The sequence below is a fragment of the Macaca nemestrina genome, chromosome 15, assembly GCF_043159975.1.
Source record: "Macaca nemestrina isolate mMacNem1 chromosome 15, mMacNem.hap1, whole genome shotgun sequence".
NCBI lineage: Eukaryota > Metazoa > Chordata > Mammalia > Primates > Cercopithecidae > Macaca > Macaca nemestrina.
Genome location: NC_092139.1, coordinates 99215555 through 99232923, shown reverse-complemented (window position 1 = coordinate 99232923; position 17369 = coordinate 99215555). Strand labels below are relative to the sequence as shown.

The 17369-nt window shown below is 43.1% G+C and overlaps 1 protein-coding gene across 14 annotated transcripts in view; it reads right to left on the bottom strand.

Moving 5' to 3' along the window:
• The window catches only part of LOC105487292 (SFI1 centrin binding protein), a 120926-nt gene that overhangs the window by 40031 nt on the left and 63526 nt on the right, over positions 1-17369 (bottom strand). For all 14 annotated transcript variants that reach the window (XR_011614070.1, XM_071080422.1, XM_071080427.1 and 11 more), the window contains 3 exons: positions 12328-12445; positions 9911-10013; positions 597-753 (listed from right to left, as the gene is read on the bottom strand). Coding sequence is in view for 13 of the 14 variants with exons in the window: in XM_071080422.1 (XP_070936523.1) it covers positions 597-753; positions 9911-10013; positions 12328-12445 (378 nt within the window). In the remaining variant the exon portion in view is untranslated. The remainder of the gene's footprint in view (positions 1-596; positions 754-9910; positions 10014-12327; positions 12446-17369) is intronic.

Sequence of the window (17369 nt, the reverse complement as noted above, 5' to 3'; positions counted from 1 at the left end):
GATACAAAGCCATAAGTTATCAACATATTAATCAAAATAATTACAATACTTATAGCATAATGAAAACCCTATTTAGATAAAAAATATACAGAAGAGGCCGGGTGCAGTGGCTCACGCCTGTAATCCCAGCACTTTGGGAGGCCAAGGCAGGGGGATCACCTGAAGTCAGGAGTTCAAAACCAGCCTGGCCAACTTGGTGAAACCCCATCTTTACTAAAAATACAAAAATTAGCTGGGCGAAGCGGTGGGCATCTGTGATCCCAGCTACTTGGGAGGCTGAGGCAGAAGAATCACTTGAACCCAGGAGGCGGAGCTGAGATCGCACCACCGCACTCCAGCCTGAGCAACAAGAGCAAAACTCTGTCTCCAAAAAAACTCTATCTATAGATAGATAGATATAGATACATAAATAAAAGAAAAGGCCAAAGGGAAATAAGTTTGACTCAAGGATGATGTATTTTCCTCCTCAATCTCCTTTTACCAACATTTCTGGAGTAACGTCATTATATTACTTCTTAGTACAGTACCAATGGCAGCAGGAGAGTGGAAACTGTGACCAGATCCTCTGTCTTGAGAGCCTGGAGCTTCTTACTCACCATTCTGCTGTCTCTTCACTCTGCGAACTTGCAGGTATTCAAGCCAGGCCTTCAGAAATCTCTGTTTTTGCCAGTGCCGATGGTGTTTCACCGCGAAGACGACCTTCTGTTTCTCCTTCTGGACATACAGGAGCTGTTCCCGCCACTGTGACCAAGCCTGAAAACCAGAGAAGAGACAATAGTCAAAGGAGAGGCAGGAAAACAGGGTGAAGAGCAGGTGGAAAGGGAAAAGAGAAAGACACACACAGTGGAAAGGCTGAAATCAGAAACAAGGAAGTGGCAATCCCCTAGCGGGATCATAAGCTATGGGACTGTGGAGTAAAAGGGTCTTTAAGAGGGACATTCTGCTTTCAAAAGTAATTTTTTTCTGGATTACAAAGAAAAGAAGAAGAAAATCAGCAAGCAGATGCCAGGCGCAGTGGCTCATGCCTGTAATCCCAGCACTTTGGGAGGCCGAGGCAAGCGGATCACCTGAGGTCAGGAGTTTGAGACCAGCCTGCCCAACATGGCGAAACCCCATCTCTACTAAAAATACAAAAACTTAGCTAGGCGTGATGGTGGGTGCCTGTAATCCCAGCTACTCAGGAGGTTGAGGCAGGAGAATTTCTTGAACGCGGGAGGCGGAGGTTGCGGGGAGCTGAGATCACACCACTGCACTCCGGCCTGGGCGACAAGAGTGACCAACTCAAAACAAAAACACAAACAAGCAGACAAGGAGCAGAAACGATCCGAGGGGTGACATAATTCATTCAGATTTGGGACAGGGGAGGGTCTGCCTTTTCTTCCAAAGTCAGAGGACGCTTACTGTAAAGTGGTCCTTTTTCAGGCAGATTAGTTCCAGGGATGCCTATCTGTAGAAGCTAAGGGTCTGTAAATGCACACCCTTAGATCAGCGATAATGCATGTCCTAATCTGAAGATGACTTAGACAAAGACTTCATATCTTTTCTTCAACCTGTCGCACCTCTCCTCTCCCTCCTCACAACTGAATACCATCGCTCCCATTTCACTAAGAAATAAAAGCAATCAAAAGAAAATTTCCTCAAGGTCCACCATGTTTAACCAACCACCTGCCCACGGGCTCTGTCTTCTCTCTCTCCTGCTACTCTGGATAAACCGTCCATCCTCCCACCAAAGTCAGTCCCCTCCCAACCCTGTCCCGCTCTGGCTACATCGCATCTTCCTAAGTTTACCGCCTTGGCAGCTGCCCTCTTATAAATCACGTTTTCACTCTATAGATTTCTGAAATCAGCATACCGATGTGCTATTATTTTCCCCATCCTAAAAAAATGTCTTCAGGATATAACAACTAAAAGCAATGGGTGACCTTTGATTAGACTATGGAAATGAAAATAGCAACAATATACAATTTTAATATGAACTGCATGTTACATATTATCATATCAATATTAAATTTCTTGGAATACAATAATGATATTATGGTTATATGGGAGACTGCCCTTTTTAGGAGATATAAGCTTGAAGATAAACTTTGTGTCTATAATTTTAGAGCAGGTTGAGGCTGCAGTGAGCAGTGATCACACCACTGCACTCTAGTCTGGGCGACAGAGTGAGACCCTGTCTCAAAAAAATCAAACCAAACCAAACCAAACCAAAAAACCACAATGGGTTAAACTGGGTGAAATACATCCAGTATCCACCTTTTCTATGATTTGGTGTTTGTCAAAAATAAAAAGTTGTGGGGGGAAGATTGCCATCACAAAAATACTTTCTGAAAGGAATAAACCAGTGATTCTCAAAGAAAGCAACACCCCTCTCTAGACTCTAGACCACACTGTGCCGTCCAGCTAACACTTTGGTTCTTTCTGTTTCAAGCTCCTCAAAAGAGCTATTTTCTAATCTCTCTGTCTCCCAGGCAGGCCTTCTTGAGCCCACTCCCACGGCTTACTGAATGAAACTGCTCTTATCGAATGCATCGGTCATCTCCACGTTGCTCAATCCAAAGGTCACATTTCAGTCCTCACCTCCCTTGATATGCCAGGAGTGTCTGACAAAGCCTCCTCCTTCCTTCACCTGGCTTTTGGGATGTGTCCGGGTCCCTGCTTTGTTTCTGTTGCTGACTCCCACCTCTGTGCCCCTCGCAGGCTCAGCCCTGGAACCTCTCCTCTAGTTACACTCACTCCCTTTATTTTTTCGCACACCCTAGTAGGTTTTTTTTAAAAAAAGAGATGGGGTCTATGTTGTTCAGGCTGGTCTTGAACTCCTGGGTTCAAGCAATCCTCCCGCCTCAGCCTCCCAAAGTGCTGGGATTTACAGGCATGAGCCACCGCACCCCGCCCACTCTAGTAACTTCATATACCATCTGCCTACTGAGAACTCCTGAATTTCCCAAATGTACCTCCTATCCTGGCCCCATCCTCAATATTCCACACATATATCCCAATATCCCACTGCTTCCTTAACATATCTTCTTGTGGATATTCAAAAGGCCTATCAGGCTGAAGATACAGAGGCCAGAATTGGGCTCCTCCTAATCTCTTCCCACAAACCTGCTTCTCCTGCAGTCTTTCCTATTTCAGTAAATGGCACTCCGTTGTTACAATTCCCCAGGCCAAAACTTGGAAGTCATCTTGGACTCTAAAACTTCGTATCTCATCCACACATCTTTTAAAGGTGTCGGTTACATCTTTAAAAGATATCCAGAATCCAACTACCATCTTCTTATCATCTTTGTGCAAAATCTCACCCGGAATTTCGTAATAGCTTCTCACCTGTTCTCCCTGTTTATATCCTTGATCATCTCTGGTTATTTATTTATCTATTTAGAGACAAGGTCTCACTCTGTCACCCAGACTGCCAGACTGAAGTGCAGTGGCAAGAATACTGCTCACTGCAGCCCTAATCTCCTGGGCTTAAGCAATCTTCCTGCCTCAGCCTCCTGAGCAGCCGGGACCACAGGCATGCACCACCATGCCCAGCTATTTTTTTTTTTTTTTTTTTGAGACAGGGTCTTATTCCATTGCCCAGGCTAGAGGGCAGTGGTGCAATCATAGCTCACTACAGCCTCAACTTCCCGGACTCAGGTGATCGTCCCACTTAGCCTCCTGAGTAGCTGGGACTACAGACACATGCCACCATACCAGGATAATTTTTTGTATTTTTTGTAGAGACAGGGTTTTACCTTGTTGTCCAGGCTGGTCTCAAACGCTGGGGCTCAAGCTGTCCACCCGCCTTGGCTTCCCAAAGTGCTGGGATTACAGACATCTGCCACCATGCCTGGCTCTGATGTATTCCTAACACGACAGCCAGAGTGGTCCTTTTTGGTTTGCTTTAATTCTTAGGTCACTTAAATCTCTCTGTTTTATATGACAATTTCCCTTCCTGCTTTTTTTTCTCTTTCATGCCATCAATCTACTAGAGAAATCAAGTCATCTATCCTATAAAATGTCCTACATTTTGGATGTGACTGACTGTAATCTCGAGGTGTCTTTAACTTGTTACTCTGACCCCTGTATTTCCTATAAACTAAGAGACTTGCATTAGGCTTGGAGTCATGTTCAATTTTTTAGGCAAGAACAGTTCATGAATGTGGCTGGGTACTTCCACTTACATAGTATCATGAGGCACATCAAGTCTGGCTGCCATAGTTGTAGCAATGCCAAGATTGTCTGGTGGATTCAGACGGCAGGTAGCCAGATTTCTCCTGTATTTTCCCACCATCCTCTCACCTAGTGATGGCTGCCTAGATCTGTGTCCTCATTAGAGGTGGCAAAACAGCAATTTTCTCTTCTAGTACTCCTTCTGCATTTATTAACTGGAATTCTGTAAAGAAGCCTTCTCTCTCGTTAACCCTCTGGTTTCTTGGAGTTAACAGTTTATACAGGAAAGGTGGGATAAATGCTTCATTTTTTGCCTTCATTAATTTTTAAAGAATTGAGTTACTCCCCTAACAACCCAAAATCATGACCGACGAGTCCCACTTTCTTTTAAAGTTATTTCAAATGCATGAATTTTATGTACTTGATGTTTTCAATCTACTGGGCTCAAGTGATCCTCCTGCCTCAGCTTCCTGAGTAGCTGGGACTACAGGCACCACCATGCCTAGCTTATTGTTTTTTGATGCTCAAACTTTTCTATCTTAAGCCCCGGGAACCCTTCCAAATTGGTCCCTGAGTCCTTCTGACACAATTCCATTAGCTTTTGTTAAGTTCCGCAGTCTTCACCACACTATGTCCTAGGTGTATCTTGTCTATTTCCTGCCCCAGACCTATAATCAGCCATTTCTCTAAAAAGCCCTGCTTCCTATTAGTGGGAAATAGTTAAGACCACAACTTGGGCACTGGGGATACTAAATGCTATACTACTGGTCACTGCTTCTAAGTCTTTTCAGTAAATAGAGTTAGAAATGCTTTTTTTTTTTTGAGACAGGGTCTCACTCTGTCACCCAGGCTGGAGTGCAGTTGGCACAATCTTGGCTCACTGCAACCTCTGCCTCCTGGATTCGAATGATTCTCGTGCCTCAGCCTCCCGAGTAGCTGGGATTACAGGTGCCCACCACCACCACGCCCAGCTAATTTTTTTATATGTTTAGTAGAGATGGGGTATCACCATGTTGGCCAGGCTGTTCTCAAACTCCTGACCTCGGGTGATCCACCTGCCTCTGCCTCCCAAAGTGCTGGGAGCCACCGTGCCAGGCCAGAAATGTATTTATGGTTATATACACACATATATATACACATACACATATATACACATATATATACATACACATATGCACACATATATATATATACACACATACATATATAATTGAGTCCATATTGATATTTACAGTTCCAACTGCAGATTTAATTTCTTTAATTTTTATACTTGTAATCTTTTCTATTGAAGATCTTTATTCCTAACAACACTGCCATAATTATTTGCTTTATCTTACAATGTAACTATACTTTCAATACAACAATTTCAAACCTCCTAGTAACAATAACACTTGTTTAATAAGAATGTGGTTTTAGATTTCTTAGCAGTTCATTATGTCCTTTTAACACATTCCACCAGGGTGAACAGTCAAAATATTGTATTTTAAAGTTACTTGAAGTAATTTTTTCTGTGTAGTCATTGCCACAAACTTGATATGTTTATTTCAGTTTGTTTTGAAAATATATCAATTGTTTTTTTATTTACTCTTGCTTTGTAATTATATAAAATATTTGCATAGTTCTGAAGTTAAAACTATGTAACAAAGTAAATTCACAGAAGTACTCTATTCCTATACTCTTCCCTCCCTCCTCCTATAGGTAACCATTTTTTGGTAAGTTTTTCATTTATTTTTCCATTATTCCTTCTTGAAAATATAAGCAAACACAGACATACACACACACACCACAAACACACAGACACACATTCATATATATCCTTCCCTTTCTTACCCCAAAAGCAGTACACTATGAATCAGAGAATCCTGTTAAGAGGTAGGTACAATCATGTTACGCCTCTGCTCAGAGCCAGCAGCTCTTCACCTTCCCAGGAATAAAAGTCAAAGCCTTTTTTCTCAAGTGCTGCCTGCAAGGCCCTACGTTCTGGCTGTTACCTCATGATCTCATCCTTCCTACTCTCCCTTCTCGCACTCAGCAATATGAGATATATCAAATTCATAGATGAAATGACTCAATTCTAACCTAATAAGCTGTCAGTACATTGCAATACAAATCCTAATAGGCTGAGCCAGGTGCGGTAGCTCACGCCTGTTAATTCCAGCACTTTGGGAGGCCAAGGCAGGCAGATCACGAGGTCAGGAGATCGAGACCCTCCTGACTAACACGGTGAAACCCCATCTCTACTAAAAATACAAAAAAATAGCCGGGTGAGGTGGTGGGCACCTGTAGTCCCATCTACTCGGGAGGCTGAGGCAAGAGAATGGTGTGAACTTGGGAGGCAGAGCTTGCAGCGAGCCAAGATCGCACCACTGTACTCCAGTGGGTGGGTGACAGAGCGAGACTCTGTCTCAAAAAAAAAAAAAAAGAAAAAAAAATCCTAATAGGCTTTGTTATAGAACTTGACAAGTTGATCCTAAAATTAATAAGAAAGAGTACAGAAGAACAATTAAGACAAGTTTAAAAACAAAACAAGAATAAAGGGGATTCTCTCTCAAATATAGAGCCTTAAGAGCTATATGTTAAGTAGGAATAGTAATAAACAGCTAGCATTTATCAAGCATTTCCATATTCCAAGCATTGCTCTGAGTATATTATTAATAACTGGATCGTCCTACTAAAGCCTCAACAATCTCATGAGGTAGGTACTATTATGATCTACTTACAGATAAGAATTCTGAGGTACAAACAAGGTGAAATAACTCATTCAAAGGCACAAAGCTAATAGGTGATAGAGGCAGAATTCCACTGGACAGTCTGACTCAAGAACCTACACTCTTGCTTACCTGCTTCATCAAATCGTAACTAAAAGAGTATGGTATTTGTATGGTATGGATAGACAAATACATGAATGGAAGAGAGCCGAGAAAGAGATCTGTGAATAATTAAAAGAAACTGGGGCCAGGCATGGTGGCTCATGCTTGTAATCCCAGCACTTTGGGAGGCAAAGACAGGTGGATCAGGAGTTCAAGTCCAGCCTGGCCAACATGGTGAAACCCCATCTCTACTAAAAATACAAAGATTAGCTGGATGTGGTGGCACACACCTGTAGTCCCAGCTACTTGGGAGGCTAAGGCAGGAGAATCGCCTGAACCTGGGAGGCGGAGGTTGCAGTGAGCTGAGATCGCACCACTGCATGGAGTCTCAAAAAAAAAAAAGGATGCTCTCGGTAGTATTGTTCATAATTATAAAAAGCAGAGGTAGTCAACAGTCCATCAGTAAGCAAATAAACTGTGCCTTGTTTATACAATGGCATAATATACACAGTTAATAAATCTCTGTCTATCTACATAGATAGGGCCAAGCAGGGTGGCTCAGGCCTGTAATCCCAGCACTTTAAGAAGCCAAGGTATGAGAATTGCTTGAGGCTGCAAGTTAAAGAACAGCCTGGGCAATGGAGAAAGACCCTGTCTCTATTTTTAAAAAGGAAGAAAGAAATCACATGGCTAAACCTCAAAAATATACCATTGCACTAAAAAAACAAGTTGCAAAGTACAGTATGACACCATTCATAAATGTCCCAACTACACAAAGCCATGCTATTTACTTATTTATTTACTTATTTATTTTTGAGACAGGGTCTTGCTCTACTGTCCAGGCTGGAGTGCAGTGGCATGATCAATGGCTCACCACAGCCTTGACCTCCCAGGTTCAAGTGATCCTCCAACCTAAGCCTCCAAGTAGCTGGGACAACAGGCATGCACCACCACGTCTAACTAATTTTTTTTTTTTTTTTGTAGAGATGGGGTCTCATTATGTTGCCTAGTCTGGTCTTGAACTCCTAAACTCAAGTGATCCTCTTATTTTGGCCTCCCGAAGTCCCGGTATTCAGGCGTAGGCCACCGTGGCCTCTCCCACCTCTTTTAAAGTGATGGGGTCTAATTTTATTGCCCAGGCTAGCCTCAAACACTTGATCTGAAGTGATCGTCCTGCCACAGCCTCCGGAGTAGACAGGACTACAGGAGGACCATGCATTTATTCTTTAAGGATATGTGCACATATTTTTACAAGAAAAAAGAATATAGGAGAACAATCATACCAGAATCAGGAGTGGCTATCTCTGAGGAGGAAAGGTAGTAGAAGGGAGGGAGGGAGGGTAGAGCTTTGGTAGTGTCCATTCCATTAAATTTTGTTACTTTAAAAAATTCTGGGGTAGGCACGGTGGCTCACCATTGTAATCCCAGCACTTTGGGAGGCTGAGGCAGGCAGATTGCCTGAGCTCAGGAGTTAGCGACCAGCCTGGGCAACACAGTGAAACCCCATCTCTACTAAAATACAAAAAATTAGCCGGGCGTGGCAGCATGCGTCTGTAGTCCCAGCTACTTGGTAGGCTGAGGCAAGAGAATTGCTTGAACCCAGGAGGCAGAGGTTGCAATGAGCCGAGATCGTGCCACTGCACTCCAGTCTGGGTGAGACAGCAAGTGATACTCTGTCTCAAAAAAAAAAAAAAGATAATGATGCAGCTTTCTGGCTGCTTAGGTTAAAACCTGGTTCTAACATTCACTATACATATGACCCTGGTTCAAGTTATTTAACCTTCCTGGTTTTCTTAACAATAACATGCGACTTTTTAAAAAGGTTTGTGAAAATTAGATAATGCACGTAAAGCACTTAGTCCAGCACCTAACACAAGTAGACAACGATAAAAGCTACTTCTTCTTTTTTGTTTTTGAGACAAGATCCCATTCTGTCACTCAGGCTGCAGTTGCTGCTGCTTATTGGTACTGTTATTATTATTGGCTGTGTCTCTTATTTCCTTGCTATTGCCTCAGAAGACCTTACAAGTTCAGAGGTCAGCAAACTTTTTCTTAAAGGGTCAGAAAACAAATAGTTTAGTTTTTGCAGGCCATAAGGTCTCTTTTGCAACTACTCTACACTGCCCTTGTAATCGGAAAGCAGCCACAGATGATACGTAAATGAATGGGTGTAACAGCATCCTAATAAAACTTTATTTACAAACACAGAAAGCAGTCCAAAGTGAGCCAGTTTGCTGATCACTGATCTAGATGACTATATATGCTATTTGCATGTGATTTGCACATATTTGCATGGACTATGCAATTTGTTATTAGAATAAGAAGATACTATTCCTACATTTGGAAACAGGCGCTAATTTTTTTTTTCCTCTTCCCGGTTCTGTTTCCTATAACTTACTTGGCAGCTCTGTAAGTACCCAGCAGGCATAAAAACATGACAAGAATTCAGAGAATATGTCAAAGGATAAGAAAGTTTTAGTACAGGCTTTAGTCCTTTATGATTGACAAAAAAAGCTAGGGGCTTGCCTAAAAGAACACTCTAAGACCATCAAAACTACAAAGCAGCAGCAGCCAGGTTTTCTCTTCAGTCTTAGTTTCTTTTCTGCCCCAATTATTTTCTGATTTGCTGTAGGAAAACAGTAATGAGGAAATCAGAGTATACTGCTGTTTCTCTAAACATGTTTATAACTAATTTATAAATCCCTCTCCAGCTCCACAATTACCAGAAGCACTCTGGAAGCCACTGATCTAGGCTCATCTAGGACAAGCCTCTGCTTTATTCCTAACAGCAGCCTCCCTCTGGAAGAGCCCAGCCTTCCGGATTACCTCTGCCCCCACCCTGGCTCAGGCCCTGAGCTGCAGGGAAGGCCCAGCACTTCCCTCTGTGGGTGAGACACTTGACAACATGGACAGAGGATGCCAAAACCCACGTTTACTGGACTCACCTGCAGCTGGAGGCTCAGGGCCCTGTGCTTCACAGCAGAGGCATGGAGGGCACGGCTCACACGGACCTGTCCTAGTTGCTGCCTCCACATGCTCCACCACACCCTGTGAAAGAGCAAATCAAAGATGGAATCCATCAGAAAAAAACCACTCAGAAAAGAGAGGAGCAGTTAGTGTGGGGCCTCAGACCCTCAGCTCTAGCCCTCTCCTTCATAGCACCATCTCTAGATTCACTGCTGGGGAAAAAAAAACAAAACAATCGAGAAAAAGTCCCAGATCTGCCAATTAATGGTTGGAAACTTACGGTTCCTACGGTCAGATCCTGCTTTAGACACCACAGATATGCTGTTTGGCCTACACAATTTGGTTTGTTAAAAAACATAAGTTATGGCCTGGCACACTGGCTTATGCCTGTAATCCCAGCACTTTGAGAGGCTGAGGCGTGTGGATCACCTGAGGTCAGGAGTTTGAGAGCAGCCTGGCCAACATAGTGAAACCCTGTCTCTATTAAAAATTCAAAATTAGGCAGGGTGCGGTGGCTCACGCCTGTAATCCCAGCACTTTGGGAGGCCACAGCGGGTGGATCACCTGTGATCAGGAGTTCGAGACCAGCCTCAACACGGACAAACCCCGTCTCTACTAAAAATACAAAATTAGCCGGGCGTGGTGGTGCATGCTTGTAATCCCATCTACTCAGGAGGCTGAGGCAGGAGAATTGCTTGAACCTGGGAGGTGGAGGTTGTGGTGAGCCGAGATTGCACCATTGCACTCCAGCCTGGGCAACAAGAGTAAAACTCCATCTCGAAAAAAAAAACAAAAACAAAAACAAAATTAGCCGGGTGATAGTGGCATGCTCCTGTGATCCCAGCTACTTGGGAGGCTGAGGCAGAAGAACAGCTTGAACCTGGGAAGCGGAGGTTGCAGTGAGCCAAGATCACGCCACTGCACTCCAGCGTGGGCAACAGTGGGAGAATAAATCTCGGGGGAAAAAAAAATCACTCAGACTCAAGTAAAATTGCATACTAATTAGGCACTTTGAAATACTTGCTGAATACATTTTAAGTAACGATTTTAATTACTTATTAAAAATATTTTTTTGTATGTAGAGACAGTGTCTTGGCTTTGTTGCCCAGGCTGGTCTCAAACTCCTGGCCTCAAGCAATCCTCCCACCTTAGCCTCCTGAAGTGTTGGGATTACAGGTCTGAGCTACTGCACTCTGCCTATTTTATTTCTACTTAAATAAATAACTTCTTTATGCCCACTGATGTTCTGGACACTGTTAAACACTTTACAGATATTACTTTATTTTTTCCTGATGACAAAGCTGTAAGTATGGTGTAACAATTTCAATGATGAAGAAAATAAGAGCTGAAGAGATGAAATGACCCAATAATACAGGCTGGAAGAGGGATTCAAACCCAAGTAAGTGCAGCTGAAAGCCTCTCCTATTATCCATACTTTGTTCAATACCCAACTCTTTCAGGCAGGAAGTGAGCTCTTAATATACTACCATTCAGGACACCAGTGGATCACTACAGACAAGAGAGTGAAATCTGTCCATTATAATGCAGCTCATTGTTACACATCTGGCTACAAAAGTGGACTAATTCATGTTCTTCCAGTATGTCTACAATGCTGATGGGCTTCAATGCAGAACAGCAGTTAAGAGTATGGGTGGGTGAGCCTTAGTTTTGCCAATTACAACCTGTATGTGCTAGGCAAGTTACTCGACCTCTCTGAGCCTTATTGTACAACTTAATCTGTACAATAATGGTACTTACAGTTTATGGTAAGAGTTAGATAAGATACTTTACATTACAAAATTATCACATGCACACACAAACTTAACAGAGTTTAGAACATAGTAAGCACTCAATTCGTGTTAATTATGATTATGTGAAACTGATCTTATAAACAAGTTATCAATAAATCTTTATTAGGCATCAACTACATTCAAAACATTGTTTCAAGGTGAGAATGGGGCATGGTGGCTCATGCCTATAATCCCAGCACTTAGGGAGGCTGAGGTGGGCAGATCGCTTAAGCCCATGAATTCAAGACCAGCCTGGGAAACATGATAAAACCTCGCCTCTACAAAAAAATGAAAAAAAAAAAAAAAAATTAGCTGGGCATAGTGGTGCATGCCTGTAGTCCCAGCTGCTCGGGGGGCTGAGGTGGAAGGACTGCTTGAGCCTAGGAGGTGGAAGTTACAGTAAACTGATATTGTGCCACTGCACTGCAACCTGGGTGACAGAGTAAGACCCTATCTCGAAAAATAAATAAATAAATAAATAAATAAAAATAAAACCAAACACAAACCATTGTTTTAAGGTGGGGTCTTATGCTGTTTTCCAGCACCATAAAACTGATGAGGTAAAATGATGGTTGATACTTTGTAGGGCAGTTGAGCAGACTCACCTTAAGATACTCTGTTGCCTAAATTCCAGAGCCGTAGTCTGCATCTGAAGTTTGGTCCTACGAACAACCACGTAGATCAACCAGGACTTCCAGGCCTGTCGCATCTTTTGCTTTGCATCTAGATTCACCAAAGAGATTTTTCAAAAAGCATGGGAAGAGATGGATTACTCTGAGTTATGATAAAAGCTCAAGGGCTCTCCTTTGAATACCTAAATCCCTCCAGCTTCCAAGTGCCCCCTGCTGGAAAAGTTGTGAATCACTGCAAAATTAATTAAGAGTGCAAGAACACACGAAGGCTTTGTGCAAGTAACGACATTTACAAAGCATTTAAAGGAAAATCCATGTACTGAACTGCTCAAAAACTCTCTGTTTTGTTTTTTGTTTTTTTTTTTTTTTTTTTTGAGACAGAGTCTCGCTTTGTCGCCCAGGCTGGAGTGCAGTGGCTGGATCTCAGCTCACTGCAAGCCCCGCCTCCCAGGTTCACGCCATTCTCCTGCCTCAGCCTCCCGAGTAGCTGGGACTACAGGCGCCCGCCACCTCACCCGGCTAGTTTTTTTGTATTTTTTAGTAGAGACGGGGTTTCACCGTGTTAGCCAGGATGGTCTCGATCTCCTGACCTCGTGATCCACCCGTCTTGGCCTCCCAAAGTGCTGGGATTACAGGCTTGAGCCACCGCGCCCAGCCAACTCTCTGCTTTAAAAGCGTTTATTTTTATAGATATACTCTGCAATTTTTAGATGAAATGATGTGAATAAACAGGCAGCAAAGAAGTGGAGAGACTGATCTTAACAATAATGGCATGAGTGGATAATCAAAGCTGGGTAATGGATACATGGAGGTTCATTACTCTATTAAATATCTTTCAGGCGGGCGCGGTGGCTTACGCCTGTAATCCCAGCACTTTGGAAGGCCAAAACAGGCGGATCACCTGAGGTCAGGAGTTTCAGACCAGCCTGACCAACGTGGTGAAACACCATCTCTACTAGAAGTACAAAAATTAGCCGCGTGTGGTGGCGTGCGCCTGTAGTCCCAGGTACTAGGGAGGGTGAGGCAGGAGAACTGCTCAAACCCGGGAGGGAGAAGTTGCAGTGAGCCAAGATCGCACCACTGCACTCCAGCCTGGGCGACAGAGTGAGACCCCATTTCAAAAAAAAAATTTTTTCAATTATGTAGATATTTGAAGTTTTCCATAATACAAAGTTAAAGAAGAAGAAATCATGAGATAAAACTTGCTGTTTGACTCCAAGCTCACTCTTTTTAGTAAAGAAAAGATAATTTACTAGATATGGAAGACGCAAAGGCCCACAGGTCTCCCTTTGTAGTAAACTGTATTTTCATTATGAAAGTCACCACTAATGAAGTAAATTTCTCTTCTTTTTAGAAGACAAAGGAGAAAATAAAATTATATAAATCATTTTTAGGACAGCCTCCAAGACGTAGTCAATAGGACTGTAACTATGTATTTCACAGTTGTTGACAAGACAAATCAAAATAACAAGGATAATTTAACATGTGTCTTCCTTGGTTTCACCGTGGACCTCAGGAATCAGCACACTTCAGGAATGAGGACTCGTGTAGTTCTGTGGTTTAGAGTCTGGGATCCTGAGTAAGACAAGCCAGGCTTACTGGCCCTTTCATTTATTACAGACGTAATCTCATACAAGTTCCTCATCTGTAAAATGGTGCCTCTCTCAGAGGTATGTTTGGAAAGTGTAAATGAGATCATTTATCTATGAAGAGTATCTAAAATAAACACTAACTGCTCTTTCCAGAGTATGGAATGCAGGAATCTCATTAACTGTCTCTGCCATGATTCTGATGCACACGACAATTTGAGAACCATGCTTCCTTAAGGCCTAAAAGTACTTGCAAACTTTTTATTTAACAGTGCAAGAGTGAATGGACACTCCCTGAGGTCTACGGGAATGGCCTGAAATAACTTGTCAAATGTTAGAAATAATTCTTGCCTCTTGAGTAGCTGGGACTATAGGCATGCACCACCACACCTGGCTAATTTTTGTGTTTTTTTGTAGAGATGAGGTTTTGCCATGTTGCCTGGGCTGGTCTCGAACTCCTGCACTCAAGCAATCCGCCCACCTCGGCCTCCCAAAGTGCTGGGATTATAGGCGTGAGCCACAGCACCTGGACAACTCTTTTTATCTTAAACATACAAGTGACTTTTTCCTTCTATTCCATAATATCTAGCTAGATTCACTGTAACTATAAATAATATAAGACAGCAGAAGTTGGGCACAGTGGTTCACGCCTTTGGGAGGCTGAGGCAGGCGAATCACAAGGTCAGGAGTTCGAGACCAGCCTGGCCAACATGGTGAAACCCTGTCTCTCCTGAAAATATAAAAAACTAGCCAGACGTAGCAGCGGGCACCTGTAATCTCAGCTACTCGGGAGGCTGAGGCAGGAGAATACTTTGAACCTGCGATGCGGAGGCTGCAGTGAGCAGAGATCACTCCACTGCACTCCAGCCTAGCCTGGGCAACAGAGCAAGACTCCGTCTCAAAAAAAAAAAAAAAAAAAGGACAGCAGAATGTACATTCTTCAAGTAAATATTAGAACCGTTACAAGGTAGAGTATTTGGGGCCACAGAACAAACCTTAACAAAAATAAAGCAACTGAAATCATACTAAGACTTGTTGTCCGACCATAATGGAATAAACTAGAAATCCTTAACAGAAAGATATTGGGAAACTCCCAAATATTAGAAAACTAAACACGCTTCTAAATAATCTGTGGGGCAAAGAGAAGGTCTCAGGGAAAATCAGAAAACAATTTTTAACTGAATGAAAACAGAAATATAACTTATTAAAATTCGTGTAATGTAGTCAGTGTTTAAGAGAACTTTATAGCAGTAAATGTCTCTACTAAAAATACGAAAAAAATTAGCCGGGCGTGGTGGCAGGCACCTGTAATCCCAGCTACTCAGTAGGCTGAGGCTGGAAAATCGCTTGAACCCAGGAGGCAGAGGCTGCAATGAGCCGAGATCATGCTACTCTGCACTCCATCCTGGGTGACAAAGCGAGACTCCATCTGGAAAAAAAAAAAAGAGCAGAAATCAAGAAACTTGAAAACAGAAAAAAGAAAAAACAAATACAAAAACAGAGTATTAATGAATGCAAAGTTGATTATTTGTAAAGATCAATAAAAGTGATAAACCTCTAGCCAGATTAACCAAGAATAAAAGATCAAAGACATAAATCACCAACATCAGGAATGAAAGGGGGTGACAGCTACAGATCCTGAAGACATGAAAATTACAGTTATGAAATACTCAGCTGGGCGTGGTGGCTCACGCCTATAATCCCAGTACTTTGGGAGGCCGAGGTGGGTGGATGACCTGAGGCCAGGAGTTCCAGAGCAGCTTGTCCAGCATGGTGAAACCCCGTCTCTATTAAAAATATAAAAATTAGCCAGGCACGGTGGCGGGCACCTGTAATCCCAGCTGCTTGGGAGGCTGAGGCAGAAGAATCACTTGAACTAGGGAGGCGGAGGTTGCAGTGAGCCGAGATTGTGCCATTGCACTCCAGTCTGGGCAACAACAGTAAAACTCTATCTCAGAAAAAAAAAAAAAAAAGCAACACTCTATGCACATAAATTTGACAACATATTTGAAATAAGCCAATTCCCTGAAAGATATAAACTACCAAAACTCACTCAAGAATGAGCGTGGTGGCTCCTGCCTATAATCCCAGCACTTGGGGAGGCCAAGGTGGCAGGATCACTTGAGGTCAGGTGTTTGAAACCAGCCTGGGCAACAAAGCAAGACCCTGGCATGAAACAAAAATTAAAAAATTGGCCGGGCGCGGTGGCTCAAGCCTGTAATCCCAGCACTTTGGGAGGCCGAGACGGGCGGATCACGAGGTCAGGAGATCGAGACCATCCTGGCTAATAGGGTGAAACCCCATCTCTACTAAAAAATACAAAAAACTAGCCGGGCGAAGTGGCAGGTGCCTGTAGTCCCAGCTACTCAGGAGGCTGAGGCAGGAGAATGGCGTGAACCCGAGAGGAGGAGCTTGCAGTGAGCTGAGATCCGGCCACTGCACTCCAGCCTGGGTGACAGAGCAAGACTCCGTCTCAAAAAAAAAAAAAAAAAAAAAAAAATTAAAAAATTATCCAAGTGTGGCAGCACACGCCTGTAGTTCCAGCTAATCAGGAAGTTGAGGTAGGAGGATCACCTGAGCCCAGCAGTTAGATGGAGGCTACAGTAAACTATGATTGTACCACTGCACTCCAGCCTAGGCAACAAAGCAAGATCTCATCTTCAAAAAAAAAAAAAAAAAAAGCGGCAAAAATAAATAACCTAGGCACCTAGGCTCACACCTGTAATCCCAGCACTTTGGGAGGCTGAGGTGGGCGGATCATGAGGTCGGGAGATCGAGACTATCCTGGCTAACATGGTAAAACAGAAACATCAGTTTCTCTACTAAAAAAACAAAAAATTAGCCGGGCACGGTGGTGGACGCCCGTAGTTCCAGCTACTGGAGGCTGAGGCAGGAGAATGGCGTGAACCTGGGAGGCGGAGCTTGCAGTGAGCCAAGATCACACCACTGCACTCCAGCCTAGGCGATAGAGCAAGACTCTGTCTCAAATAATTTAAATAAATAAATAAATAAATAAATAACCTAAATAGTTTTCGAGCTATTAAAAACTGGAATTCAAAGTTTAAAATCCTCCAACAAAGAAAATTCTAGGCCTAGACCACTAGGATTACAGCGGAGAATTTTACTAACCACTCAAGGATGAAATAATACCAACTCTACAAATTTCTTTTAGAAAATACTTCCCATTTTGGGAGGCCAAGGCGGGCAGATCACGAGGTCAGGAGATCAAGACCATCCTGGCTAACAGGGTGAAACTCCATCTCTACTAAAAAATACAAAAAATTAGCTGGGTGTGGTGGTGGGGGCCTATAGTCCCAGCTACTCGAGAGGCTGAGGCAGGAGAACAGCATGAACCCAGGAGGCGGAGCTTGCAGTGAGCCAAGATCACGCCACTACACTCCAGCCTGGGCGACAGAGCGAGACTCC